The sequence below is a fragment of the Rhagoletis zephyria genome, unplaced genomic scaffold, assembly GCF_001687245.7.
Source record: "Rhagoletis zephyria isolate East Lansing unplaced genomic scaffold, Rhagoletis_zephyria_1.1 Rzeph_scaffold_04680, whole genome shotgun sequence".
Classification (NCBI taxonomy): domain Eukaryota; kingdom Metazoa; phylum Arthropoda; class Insecta; order Diptera; family Tephritidae; genus Rhagoletis; species Rhagoletis zephyria.
Window position 1 is genome coordinate 1 of NW_016161763.1, and position 14,814 is coordinate 14,814.

The 14,814-nt window shown below is 35.9% G+C and overlaps 1 protein-coding gene and 1 long non-coding RNA gene across 5 annotated transcripts in view; both read left to right on the forward strand.

Annotated features, from left to right (window-relative positions):
• The first annotated feature begins 56 nt into the window (after positions 1-56).
• Positions 57-14,814, forward strand: part of LOC108371055 (synapsin-like) — a 17,796-nt gene continuing 3,038 nt past the window's right edge. The window contains exons 1-5 of one of the 4 annotated variants that reach the window (XM_017626548.1): positions 426-506; positions 7,227-7,303; positions 7,623-7,960; positions 10,761-10,921; positions 11,229-11,300. In XM_017626548.1, coding sequence (XP_017482037.1) covers positions 7,747-7,960; positions 10,761-10,921; positions 11,229-11,300 — 447 coding nt within the window. In that variant the 5' untranslated portion in view covers positions 426-506; positions 7,227-7,303; positions 7,623-7,746. Of the gene's footprint in view, positions 507-6,608; positions 7,961-10,760; positions 10,922-11,228; positions 11,301-14,814 lie in introns of those variants that run through there. The other 3 variants (XM_017626547.1, XM_017626545.1, XM_017626546.1) reach the window with 3 other exon arrangements.
• LOC108371058 (uncharacterized) overlaps positions 3,333-14,814 on the forward strand; it is an 18,989-nt gene continuing 7,507 nt past the window's right edge. The window contains exons 1-2 of the long non-coding RNA XR_001848713.1: positions 3,333-3,451; positions 4,611-4,612. This is a non-coding gene — a long non-coding RNA (uncharacterized LOC108371058). The remainder of the gene's footprint in view (positions 3,452-4,610; positions 4,613-14,814) is intronic.

A 14,814-nucleotide genomic window follows, 5' to 3' on the forward strand; every position in this document is an offset into this window, starting at 1 on the left:
CATAAAGTTGTATTAGTTATGTTCATAAATTAAATTTCTTCTACAACCTGTTATCATACAGTACAAATTTATAGGAGCAAGATTTATGCATTTTAATATTTTCCATAGAAAACAATATAATTAATCTCTCTATCTTTCGTTTAAAAAATTTTTTCAGCGTTCGCGTTTGATTTTTCAACGGCTTCATACTGAATAGTTAATGAAAGCGCAGAAGCTATAGTAACGAGTCCTGTGCCGTCGACTGGGAATTCTACACATTTAATCAACACTTGTGTGTGTTCTGCGAATACGTAGATTAAAATACCCGCACACGCGCCTATTAAGGTTCAAAAAGGTGACGCAGACATTTTTCATTTACAAACATCCAGGCAGTGAAACAGTAGAGAGCGCGTGTACAAAGCGTCCTGTACTGAACAGCACGGCACTGTTCGGTTAAATCGCATCTCTCTGTCAATATTAGCGCTATAGCTACTGCTGGGTGTGGGCGATACTGCGCCCCGCCACCGGTAAGTTTCCAAAAGCCATGCATTTACCTAAATATGTACATAAATACATACATACACACACACACTCGACTATAACTCACTCACACACAACTACTTAAATATGCGCACTTGCACTCATTTATCACAAATCACTTGCACTTGCACAACGTCTGCTATCAACTCGTGGAAGTCTTTTAAATCTAACATTCGTCTTTATTTTATGATTAATGTGGCTGAGTTAAATTTCAGGTTTGATTAATTGCAGCATTTTTGAGGGTTTGCTGGCAAAAATCAGTTTATATTATAATTTGATTTCATTTTTTAGCAAATATTTTCAGTTGTTGTTTAGTAGTTTTTAACTTTCAATATTTTATGAATATCCTTCAAGATTGTGTTTAGTTGCAATTGGTGCTCAATAAACTAAAATGATTGTCAAACAATGCACAACGGTTCTAGCAGCAGCCTCATCTTTAAAGCAAATATCAAAGTGTTAAGGCTGAATGGAAACCTTTGTGAGAGTTGCAAAATTGGGAGCAGTTATAGGGATTATCTCGCTTACTTTACTTATTGCTCGGATTGAAGTTCATCGTATTTTTCAATAGTTTTATCAGAGCGAGTACATAGAATTTTCGATAAAATTCTGCCTCTTCACTGATAATACGTAATCAATACTAACGCCGGCCATGAAATGAAATATGCAACCCCTTCCCTGTTGACTAATTCAATGGGCTAACAATAACGGAAAATAAAAAAAAGATTTGAAATGCCTTTTTTATTTAATGGCCGAAACAGTCCAAGCTTATGAAAATTGAGTAATTTCTACCGCCATTGCCAACGCAAAAAGGTATTTAAATGGTGCAATTTCTGTTTATATTGCATCCAATAAGTTAGATTAACACAGATCTCGTCCTCTCCTTCGCTTGGAGTGTCCACTGCTCCGGTGTCTAATTGAATTTCTTACCGGGAACCGACGACCCTAGAATGGGTATGCAGTCAAACGATTAGTATCCTAGCTGCCCTGATGTGGAGGAAATCGAAAGCGTAGAGCATGTCGAGGGCAGCGTCAACGCTCGTTTTTCCAATATTCTTGTGAATGATTGACTGAGAAGTTGTCTCTATGGACTGGTCATTCGAAAAAGACATATATTTCATGTCCTTTATTTTATATACAGGTCATGTAGTGTAAACAAGTCTTTATATTTTATTTGTATACATTTTTTGGATTTTTCAGTATACATACGGTTATATGGGAGGGATCGAAAGTAATAGTTATATTCGAAATTTCAATTTAAAACGTCGGCCAAGATTTTTTTTCACCGACATTTTTCAGTAAAAAATAACAGTTACATTGAAATTTATATTTTCCCAGTAAACAAAATTAAAATTTGACTTAAATTTTTTCTGTAAAAAATATATATATAAAAAAAATTTTTCTTCGTACAGAAAGGTTTAAGTGTGATTTTTTTGGGTACAATATAAAAGTTAAACTCTGACTTATTTTTTTAGTCAAAAACAACAATTAAAATTTTGCTTACATTTTTTGTATGCACATGTTTTAATTTCAAAAAATCTCAGAGAGAAAAATGCATTTTTTTATGCTTTCACCCTAGTCACAACTGTTTTTCAAAAAAAAAACTTTCGATATTTACATGCACATTTCGCTATAATTCATATAAGAAATTACAAATATCTAGTTTATACGTAGCAATAAAATGTGTTTAACTTAAACGGTTACAATAAAAAAATAGCAATAAAATTTCAACGTTTCTCTTTGACTAAAAAAATAGAAGTTAAACTTCTTCTTTAGAAAAATCAAGTATTTTCCCAAAACCTACGTAAGGGTTCAGTTACTCTAGAGTTTAGACTTAATTTACGTAACGTAACCTAATATATTAGCCAACGGAATATATTTTTGTTCAGAAATTTTTTGATGAGGCTTATAGGCGGCAAAGTGACAACCAGCAGAAAAAGAAAATACAAAAACAAAATATTTTCACTTTTAGCTAAGTTGACGTAAGTTAAATTAAGTCGAGAGTAACTGAGCCTTAAAGAGAATTGATTTTTCACTCTGTGCAAAAAAGTTACCTACACATACACATATTTAGTTACTATTTCAATGCCAACAAATAGTTACTCATGTTAGTCACGTCAGGCACATTACCATCTAACTAACTAAGCGAGTGCCCGCCGGTGGTAACCACAAAAATGTCAGCCTACTTGCGTCAGAGGCACCGGTATATACAAGTGTGTGCATATGTAGGTGCATGAACTGCTTATGAGTCTGAAAATGATGCGCTTGGAACGTCACCAATGACCTCTATTCAATGGCAATACTAATAGAGTATACTAATTTTCTTGTAATAATATTTTTCTTGCCTCAAAGAGTAAATGAGGATTGTTCTTAAAGAGCAGTGGTTCTTAACCGGTAGTCCGCAGACAATCGGTGGTCATACGAAACGACCGAAGTGGACCTCGAAGTCACATAAAAAATCGAATACAAAAGCATAAAAGAAAAACGCAGAATGCTTTGATACTATTAAAAGCATAAGCTGACAGCAGCGTTGATCCGGATTAAGTCCGAGTTAACGTGTGAATTATTGTCGAGCAGTGTGCTGAGTTTAAAGGAGAAACACAAGAGAACATTATTTTCCATTTGAACAACTTAAATAACTAATTCAATCGCTATCTTCTAGACTGCGCGGGTAAAAGTATACGTAAACTGATGCAATCCTTTTATTATCAGTAGCACTGTTCACGGTCTTGTGCTCTTGCATTTGAATATTCGGTGCATTTGTAAATTCACAACAATGAAATGCAAACGGTTGCCATGGCAGCAAGCATAAAATTTGCAAATGCAATTCCAAACTGCACATCCAAGACCATTTCCACAATATCCTGAACAGCCCTAATGTTTTTAAGCTGCCTGATTGAAGTGATTGGAAATGCAACAAAATAGTAACTTCAAAGTTGCATTCCGGACAGGGAATAATCTTGAATATTTTTGAACGCGAAACAAATTTTACGCCATCTTACTTTGTCTTCGTTGACACCTCTGGACGAGCAGGGGTGGTCGGCGCTTCTAATATTTCAAAACAACCATCGATTTGCGTTTTGCTTCGAGTAGTAAAGGGTATACAGTAAAAAAATCGCCCCAAAATAATATATGTACATATTTATCATTGTAAAGTAAAATTTTCGTAAACAAAATTTTAAATACTGCTGGTAACCCTTTACTAGTTTACACTTACTATATACTCGTAATTCCCACAAAATATTGGTGGTCCGTGGAGGACAGAATTTTTTTCAAAAGGTCCCTCATCTCTAGAAGGTTAAGAACCACTGTTCTCGAGTATTGATGATGCTGCTGCTGCTACTGGTGTTGTTATTGCACGCTCGATTGGCTTAGTTGAGTAAATGTAGCAAAGCCATGCAGACGTTCTCGTTATTTATTTGTGAAAACATAAAGTAAGAGAGTAAAGACAATGTTGGCTGCGCACGGCATGCTTACGTGCCAAAGTCAAATAGGAAGTTTATAATTTTTTTCCTGTCTCATTATTTTATGACAAACGATTTGCAATTTATTTAAATTATTTAACTTTTGACTTCATACTTACATTCACACGAATGTGCGTTGCATACATACATATATAACGATTATTTAACATTGTCTCATTTGCCTGTGCAAGTGCCCATCAAAAGTTATTCTAGCTATCTGTACACATGACTTTGTGTATATAACTTTTTACTTGCTTAACTATTTTATTTTAAATAATTTTACTGCACTTTGTCGGCTTGCACATTTATTTAATTTTCTTTTTTATTTTAAGTAGCAGTGATGCAAGAAAAATTCGATACCAACTTTTCAGAAAAGGTAAAGACAAAAAAAAAAAACAAAAAAATAAAAAATCGCGCAAATTCTCATCCACATTTCACTTCACTTCAAATTCTCTCATCTTTCTCCCTTACGCTCCATAACTTACAAAAGAAATATTTACATATTTGTATATGAATAATTATTGTATTATATACAACAATGAAAATTTATAGAAAAATTTACTAATCAACCCTTTAAAGCATATGAAATTTTAAGTATGTAGCTACAATCAAATGGATGCTTATGCAAAGAAGTTCCTTCAGTCAATAGTTTTTACGATTTTTACCATCCTTCAGCGTAAAAATTTCATTTGAAGTGAAAAATACAAAACGTAAAAGTTCATCATACGCCATGTATAACACAGTGTAATAGTGTAGGTTAAACTCATTAAGCTTCTGCTAATAATACGGTGGTTGCATCGCAAAACTACATTTTTTGGTTCAAATTACGTAAGCTGGCTAATAGTTGGCAGGAAAAAAAACATTTTTAGTGTACTGTTAGCATAGCAACCTCATTAATTGTCAGCAAATGCACTGTTACTCAGTTTTTGCTTCCTATATGTATGTATGTAGGTATGTATGCATATGAAATGCTTTAACTCGGAAATTAATAATTTTTAATTGCCTTAACTATCTCCTTAACAAGGAAAAGTTTGTGGGAAAAGTTTGTCTCGTTAAATCACTACTCTGCATTCAATTTGTACTCGCACTTGACTGAGAAAATATTTAACATATCGCACGCGATCTTCCTAAGTGACGCAACTCAAAATTACACGTTCGTCAGAAAATGCGAAAAACTATTTCGTAGCACATGCTAATCATATCGGCAAGGGAGCCTTTATTTTAGGTTTTTCGAACAAATTATAGCAACAATTTTCTCGAGCTTTAGCTGAGAGGTAAGTAAAAGCGCTGTATACATTTTTAGTGCATAATTTCAAAAATTAAAAATTTTTGGTTGTGTCACTTTTGAAGATAGTATCCGCTATGCTTTGCACATTTTAATGCAATGCAAACTTGCTTGCCTGTTAATGCATCAGGAAAAAAATTCTATTTATATGTATGAGAGTTTGAGCGTAATTAGCATCTTAATTCATAGCAGAAAATGTAAAATTTGCGCCTTACACGACTTTACAACCACTACTTCTTTAAATTTAAACTGTTCAACAACAAAAGTATATATATATATTTTTTTTTGTATTTTGAACGCGTAGACCATTCTTGCTGAACAAAGCGCTGAACCAGCACGTCTAAGATGTTTTGCATTTGCACAAATATGTAGATAAAGATAGAGCATAAAATCTTGAATATCTACCACTTTGACGCCAGAGAGTTAGTTGTATCTATTAAAAAAAGGATAGTAAAAAGTCTTTCATAAGACAAATTACAAGACAGTTGGAAAGACTTTTGTTATTCTAATACAAACGTCTTAGAAAAAAATCTCTATCATTCACCACTCGTGGTGAAAAGCTATTTTGAGAATTTACTTTTGTTTTTCGGTATACATAATTTCAATTATGGTTATAGACTTTATTGTTTCAAAAATTAAAAAATATTTTTTATTTCATTTAATTTTTAGGATATTATTTTTTTATTTTATTTCCTTTTAATTTTTTGATTGAATTTCAAAAATATTTTTTTTTATTTAATTGATTTAATTTTTTTCTTTTTCTTATGTAATTTTGTTTAAATTTTTACATTTTATTGTTTATTTATTATCTTATTTATTTTTGCAAAATTTTGATTTGACTAAGTTTTTTTGATTTTTGAGTTAGATTTTTTTTAATTTAATTACTATTATTTTTTTTTCAATGATTTAAGCTTGGAATTCAACTAACGGAAAAAAGCACAAGAAATATTTTTTATTATTTCTGTTACTTGAAAGCGCACTTTGTTTTTGATATACATTTTCTTCAAGAAATAAATATGCGAGCACTTTTTTCTGCTGAGAGCTGAAATCAGATTTAAGAAATTTTGATAGAAGAAAATTTCTTTTCCATTTCTTACGAGTAATTTTATATGAATTTTTCGTTTTTCTTGAGCTGAAAAAAAAATAAAAATATAAGCAAGTATACATACATACATACATATTTTTTAATAAAAAAAAAAAACGTATTGCTAAAAGTCGCACAACATAACGCTAAGACCTCCTCGTCAGTTTCAACTAGTCTTTCCAAAAAAAGTAAAGAGCTTCGAAGGTAAGTTGCGAGACTTTTGTCTTTCGAGAGACTGTGGTGAGTCGACGAACAGTTGCCAAAATTCCCCTGTAACCCTGCCTTAATATTGGGGTTAACAAAGCACTAGATCTCTACCTTCTGCAATGTCAGCCTTTTTCCCCACAGCGGACAGCCAGCTTACGCAATTCAGAAAAAAATTTAAATACAAATTTCTCAGTTTTTTTGAGAAAAAGTAGTTTATTTTCAATGAGTAAGAGCCAGGATTTATGCAATAATTTTAGGTTATCGTGATATAAAAAGTGCTTAGCAAGTTTTTGTTAAATGCACAGCTAATTAATTTATTGCACATTGAATAATACGTTTACATGACATGCAATATATTATTTCCTTGCGTTTACGTAACTAAAGTATAAACTTATAATAAAGCTTAGATTTTTGTTTATGCCTTTATATACAATTTTAAAATGCCTTGCATACACTTTTTGCCACTGAAGATGAATTTGAGTTTTAGCTTAAAGATAATTTGCCACAAAATGTGATATGTATTAAGACAAGAATAGTATAAAACAATCACTCACTCTATATGTTACTCACTCCTTTGAGTTACCATCGGGTAATAAAAAGCAACTTTCCCATTGTATCTCCTTCTATTTCACGCGTCCGAATTACATACGATTTGCTGGCCTCTCTGCAGGAGCCTAAAACCAGCACCCTGAATTTCTCATCGTTCAAATCAAGCTTTACTTCCAATGTTAATTTCCTGAAGCGAAGGTAAAAGCCTTAAAAATCCAAAGCAGACGCACTTAAGGCGTCTGCACAGTAGCAACGAATAGCACTAATTTAAAATTCCATATGTTCTCTCCATTTTCTTCTTTCATTTTTATATTTGTATCCTTTTTAATCTACTGCAATGTTACTCTAAAAAATTTTACCTAACAAACTAAAAAAAAAAAATACAAAAATATAAAAACAAATCTACCAACGCTATGCAACTTCACTCGCTGCTACATTTACATACCAAAAACACTTTCACCACGCACCAACACATAAACACACACATGCAAACGAAAATATTTTGCAAACCATATAGATTTAGCTCGGGAGATTTGTCTTCCGAGCATGACGATGTCGATCCCAGTCAACTGCCGCCTGCTGCGCGGCCCATTCAGGATCAACCAACGAAGCCGCCAATTAGCAGTGGCGGCCCACCGAACATGCCACCGCCGCCGGCGCCAGGTGTGCCCGCAGCCGGTGCAGGTGCTGGTGGCCCGGAGCTATCGTTGAGTTTTGGTGGTGGCAAGCAAGCGGCACCAGCTCCGCCACGCGGCGTTAGCGCTCCAACTAGCCCAGCGAAATCGCGTGAAAGTTTGCTACAGCGGGTGCAGAGTTTGACGGGCGCAGCGCGTGATCAAGGCGCTTCCATATTGGGTAAATAAATTTTACAATTTCTTATTCGTGTTTTTACAATTAGAGGATTCACAAGACGCCTTAGGCGTTGGAAAATCTTGAATTCGTAAAATTTTTCAATGCGAAATAATGGATAAAGGGGAATTTTAACTGCATCACAATTATTTTATGCTATTTATTATATGCTCTTATTAAGCCCTTGTAAAATCTCGAAAACCATTTTAACCGTTATCTTACATTGAAAAGTTGTACGGCTTTGAGACATTACGACGTAATACGCATGCACATGTACTATATATATAGGGTGCCCTAGACCACCCGTCTACCCCATCTAAAATGGAGGTAAATGTTTTTTATGGAAAAACGCACAGATACCTACCAAATCGGGGATGCTCTATTATTTGGTGGTATTACTGACTTTCAATTTAGAGGGAGTGGACGGCTTTTGATACTAATACAAATGTTCCTCATCAAAAATAGTAATCGGAATCTAGTTTTGGTCTTCCAAGTAGTTTTTCTCTGGGAAAGTATAAAGAAGTATGGCGCTTTTGCGGCGGAAAATGAACTAGCTATATCTATACGCCCATTCTTCTCGGTTTTCTTCTTTACGATTGTTCTTCATCCATTTTCTCGTCGAGAAAGTAAAGTTAATAAAGTTTATTGAATATTTAAATTTCGTCCGAAACTTTATAATAATAAAGCTAAAATGTCAGAGCTTAATTCGATGACTTTCTGGCCACCTTCTGTGGCATGTCCTTCCATTTGGTTAAAACAGCATTTCATTTCTAAAGATAAAATTTTGTTATCGAACTTAGCGCTGCACGGATTCATAAGATTCGAGTTATCTTAAACACTTCCATTCAAGGAGCGTTGTGCGGGTGTTTCCACCCGAAGTTGTTAAATTGATGATGTACAGGTCTTACGTTGTCTGTTATTGATCCAGTCTTTTAGAAGACTGTTTTGAAGGTTCTGCCATTGATCAAATGGATTGACATTAAGTCACTTTGGAATTGAATCACCCTCTGATAGCGAAGTATGTAGTGTTATGAAAATAAATTGTTTTTTTTTATTTCGACTTACAGACAATTTCACAAAAGCAATTAAAGTTGAAAATGATTTTAATTTCTTGGATTTTGTATGGAAATTGGCAGGAAATAAATAATTGCTGGCGGTTAAAATCACAAACTGAAAGTCTGCTGATTTCCATCGAAAATATTAATAGCCATCCAAACCTTCCGAAAAACACTTTAGAAAAAGACTTTGTTGCTTTTAATAGCAACAATACGCGTAAGCATTTCTTAATTCATTTACATATGGTGTATTTCCATACGTCGCATACGTAACAGTCGTAGGTTTCAATGAAATACCAACAAGGAAAAACATTAGTTTTCTTTTACTTTCTTTTTGATCCATGTGTGTAGCACATAATTAGCTCTATATTTAGCCGATAAATGAAAAATTAAATTAATCGAACCGCATGGTCCTTAAATATACACAATTAAAGAGGGTGACGTTACGTGACAAAAATGGAAGTTGATGTTTTCTTTTCTTACCAAATCACAAAACTCTTCGGATTGTGGAGGCTTTTTTCACTTGTTTTAATATGATTTGAAGTAACTATATTTAGTTGTTTTTAGAGGTTTCTTAATTAATGCAACTTCTTTTAAACATTCTGAAACGTTACATAACGTGGCGTGACGTGACAAACAATTCCATCGTTATATTTTTATAAACATTGTTTTTAAATGAATTTTTGACGCAAATAAAACATGCATTTAAGGTCGAACATACTTTGTATTTTGAATCCAGGGCCAATTCAGGGAAATTTTTTGGTAATCTTTGATTTATTATGTTTCAACTACATACTCCGAATTCGAACCAAATCGGAGCGCAAATACGGATTTACAAAATATCTCAACCCTGGCGGCTTCATCTCAAAAACTCTTATATTTGTTTATGTTTTCACTTCATATCTGCTTTAACCGTTAAACTTTTAATAAGAAGTGTTGGTCAAATGCCACAGGTTGGATTCCTTGTCGATTAGTGTAATAAACGAGCGCAAATTTGTATATGTATATATAAAAACTTACTTTTCATTAACAGAGGATTACCCACAATCCGACACTTGAAATTTCGTTATGTACTTTAATCGCATAGAAGAGCACAAAAAAACTTAACATTATACATTTTTTAATATGATGTATGTATGTTTATGACTTTGACAGATGCAACGGGTAAATAAATTGCAGTTTAATATTCAACACTCACGCATTTTCCTTATTAAACTAAAGTAAAATGGGGAAAAAAATTTCAAATCGAAAATCCTTTCAGGCAAACAAGTAAATAAAGAGCTCCATTTCATGAATTAGGTAAAAACGTAGAAAACAAGCGTAGGAGTTTCTAATGAAAGCTGTTATAATCGTTCAAGTTGTATTCAAACACGTGCAGCGTGCAATTCAATATTTTCTAGAATCTTTTTCTTGCGAGATTTCTTAATAAGATGAGTGATTTTTTTTTTTCATTTTCTCACTTCTCCAACGCAATTGAATACCCTTCAACTGGAATAAACTTTTAATGTATGCCTCTGCCTCCTATTCGCAACATAAAAAAATGAAAGTTAAAAAAGTTAAAATCAAAACTTTTGCGCTCATTAAAACAGTTTAATACCATAAAACTTCAGTTTTTCTTTGCGTCAACTTACATACATACATACATATGTAAATTTGTAAAAACTATTTACCAACGAGCAATACAACTGCCACTATAAACCCCACAACCACCACTAATAAAAGTCTCATTAAAAATTCATAAATACATAAAGGTGCTGCGGTGCAGAGCGCCACCCGAGCGCCGGCCTTCAACAAGGACAAGTACTTCACGTTGCTCGTACTCGACGACCAAAACACCGACTGGTCGAAGTATTTCCGTGGCAAGCGCCTGCATGGCGACTTCGACATACGCGTAGAGCAGGCAGAATTCCGGGTGAGTAGACACAGGAGTTATGTAATAAATAGTAGGGATAAACTATGTAAAATATTTAGTTTTGCCTAGCATCCTTGCCATCATCATTACCGAAACATTGTTTACTCATGCTGTTACTTTTTATTTTACATTTTGTTTTCACCTTTGACCTTTTGCATTGAAAATTTCGAAACAATTTGTACGCTGCACAAATCGTGCACTCGCGTTTGCCGTTTCTGCTATGAAGCCTAGACTACTTACTTACTTTTTATCGACACATTAGTTTTAATTGGTTTATTTAATATTTTTATGCATTAAATTTTTACAGGATATTTCGCTCACTGCCAGCGCTGAAACTGGACCCATCATTTCCATGGCTGTCTACCGTGGCGGTACCAGGGTGAGTAACTGTACTACAGCTACATTGATTTAGTTGGCAATGCCGCATCAGGCCATTTATCAGCACAAACAATGTATCGGGTGTATATGTACATATGTATGTGTCAGTGTGTGTTTGTTATATGCATGTTCTCATTTTAATTGCTCCCTGTTGACCAAGTTAAGTCAATGTTGGCACTTTATATGTACACAATACATATACTCAGCCATATGAATACAGCCCTACGTCAGCCCGTCTAGCCTGAGCCTTTGTGAACTTGGATTGCTATTTGGCTTTGGATTTTACTTTTTGTTATACTCGTCGCTGCAGTGTAGGTACTCAAGCGCATGTATTTGCATACATACATATACTAAATAAGTACTTGTGTGCAAACGAGCGTATAACCATGTGGGAAACATGTATAGGCGAGTAAGTTATAGTAATTTATGTACATACACTGGATTAATTATTTTTTAGATCTATTTTCCAAGCTCGCAGTGAATACGGAATTTTTTTTAAGTCTTAAAATTCGCTTGAATAAAATATAGCCTATTCAATTTAGGATAAGAGTAGGTGTGTGTGTGAGTCACAAGAATTGTTCAAAGGCCTTTTTTTTTTAATAAAATTTCACTGAAATAGTGAATAATGAATTCTGTATGTCTGATTTTAGAAAGGGCTCCAAGTCGATTGTATTTATATAGACTTCTCTAAGGTATGTGTTTGTGAGAGTGCCGCACTTCACCTTTCTGCAATGGCTGGAATCATATTTGACGGATAAATTTTATGTGGTAGGTTAGGTTAGGTTAGGTAAGGTACGGTTGCAGCCCCGTGTAACCGTAGCTCACTTACACAATATGAGATCGTACCACAATTTTGAACGGCACCCTCAACTTTATCGATGAAACGCCCCGAGCCGATTATGAATTTTCGAATCCGGCTAATCTCAATGCCCCATTGCTTCTCGGTGCTATTTAGAAAGGGAGATCCAAAGTACTTCAACCTTAGCCTCACAAACACTGGGCTCTTAAAAAGGTAGTGTTGAGGTGATTCCACCTCGTCCTCTTCCAGGCAACTGCCACATAAGGGGTCCGGTAGAATGTTCAGTCTTACTGCTTGAATACAGATAGGACAGTGACCCGTTAAAACCCCCACCAGAAGTGAGAACGGTGGTTTTGTGAGTGTGAGGAGTGCCCTCGACCGTCCCCGGTCCACCCTCGGCCAAAAGGACCTTGCGATCACGCATGCCGCGGTATTCGTCCAGCGCTTGCTGAGCTAACATGAAGCCCATCTATCCAAGAGTGTACCACAAGCGATCATTCCTCCAACGAACTCAAGGCCCTGATAGCCAAGCGGATATACGCTCACTTCCCTAGCTGTTATAACGCTCCTTAGCAGTAAGTCCACCGCTTCCGTAATAGCAGCTACATCCGCCTGGAATACACTGCAGAAGTCCGACAGCCTAAACTTAGTACTGATGGTAAGCTCTCGACAAAAGACCCCACCACCAACCCTGCCTTCCAGTTTCGATCCATACGTAAAGAAGTTCACCGTACCCCTCCTCCAGAAGTTCCGCCCGGCCAACTCCTCACTTGAGGGAAAGTGAGCAGAAAAAAAGTGGAAGTGAAGAGAGAAGAGGAACCGTATCGGTAGCGCAGTTATCCGTACGATCAGGGATGAAATCGAGTCCCCCTAGAACATCAGAGTGCCCAGTCCCTAAGTTGGTCATCCAATCATTTTCCCTGAGTCTAATAGCCATTCGCGCGGCAATTCTGCCTGCAACGTCGACGGGCACTACGTTCAGCATTGCGTTCACTGATAATGTGAGAGCGGTTCGCAGTGCCCCACTAATACTAATTAATGCAGCCCGTAGTACACGTTCCAGCTGCCTAGCTAATGTAGGCTTTCCCAGTGAGTTCCACCAGACTAGGGTGTCATAAAAAATAATTTGCTTGACTACGGTCTCTTAGAGTCAATAGACAACTTTAGGCGAGATACCCCATCTCTTGCCAATAGCGGGTCTACTTCAATATAAGGCTCCACGACAACTTCCGGTCTAGGATAAAACCCAAGTACTTGACCCTGTCATATAGCTGTAAGCCCAGACCTCCAACTGAGGGAAGAATAGCTGCGGAGATTTTGAATTTTCTTGTGAATAAGACCAGTTCTGTCTTACTGGGGTTGACGGCGATGCCATTTTTGGCCGCCCAGATAGTAACTATGTTGTATGAACTGTTTAGTCAGTTCATACAGCGGACCTGGTATTTACCTTGTCGATGACTTCGGCCTTTAATCTGTATTTGCATGCGGTTAGAGGTATTCCCGAATTTTGGGCAGAATTGACTTCAGATATTCATTTCCGACCCTCTCCTTTCCGACTCGTTGGCTATGCAGTTTTCAGAAATGTCCCTATGTCTAGGCACCCATGCAATAGTCAATGAGCATTTTGATGCCAGAAGGTTGAGAGTTTTCCTGCATTCTATGGCTACTTTGGCGGTTGTTCCGTTATATTTTAGAGATTTAATAGCAGCCTGGTTGTCAGAAAATGTAAATAGTGATAGGCCATCCGCAGGTTATGAGCCATAGAACGGCCTCCATTATGGCATTTAGCTCTGCTTTAAAAACGCCATAATGGTCGGCTAAGCGAAAACTTAGACTAAGCGCGAGTTCTCACATTTTTTCGTTATAGTATTACCCTAATTTCCCATTAGTTTCTATCTGGCATTCTCATGGAAAATTTGTTGTCTAAAGAGAGTAGAGGAGTGGTATAATCTAGCTGTCATAGAATATCCGGTAGAGCTTCAAGTACCTTTACGTGACAGAATCTGAGGTCTATCTATGGCCAGATCGTGTTTAACCTGTCCGCACTGCAGCCGGACCGAAATTAGTCGTAGAGATCTGGTGGTAGATTTAACAATATTTCCAGAATTTTGGTGCATGTAGTGGATAGTGTCCACTCGTTCCTCCATAGCTCTAGTGAAACTTTCTGACCCTTTTTTGGTAATTATACTTAAGTTAGATTAGGTTGAAGTGGCTGATGGTGGGCACACTAGCACACTTAGGCTCTTAATCGGGTTCATTGTGGTACCACAAAGGTTCTCATTTAACCCTGCCTCCCTCCTATACAAACTTGTATGAGAAATTGAATTTTTTGTATCCAGTTGTATCCACCTTTCACTTGCTTCTGAGAAGGAAATTTCTTGTAAATTGTGATTGCATATAATGGCATGCCCAATCTCTCCCAAGACGGCGAAAATGAGAGGGCCTAATAATTTCTCAGATTCACTGATTGTGCGTTCAATGTTGACCCCGGTTGATGTCTTTAAATTCTGGTAAATAGTAAAAGCTCACTTTTGTTTGGGTTAACTCCTAGGCCTAAGTTTTTGTTGGTCCACTTTTTCAGCCTCCTTAGGTTTGTCTGCATAACATCGGATAGGGTTTTCTCGGAATTTTGCATTTACGACTATTGCAAGGTCGTCATCGATCGCAATTACAGTTCTCTTTTATAAGCTGTTTAACACTGGGTGTGGCACATTGA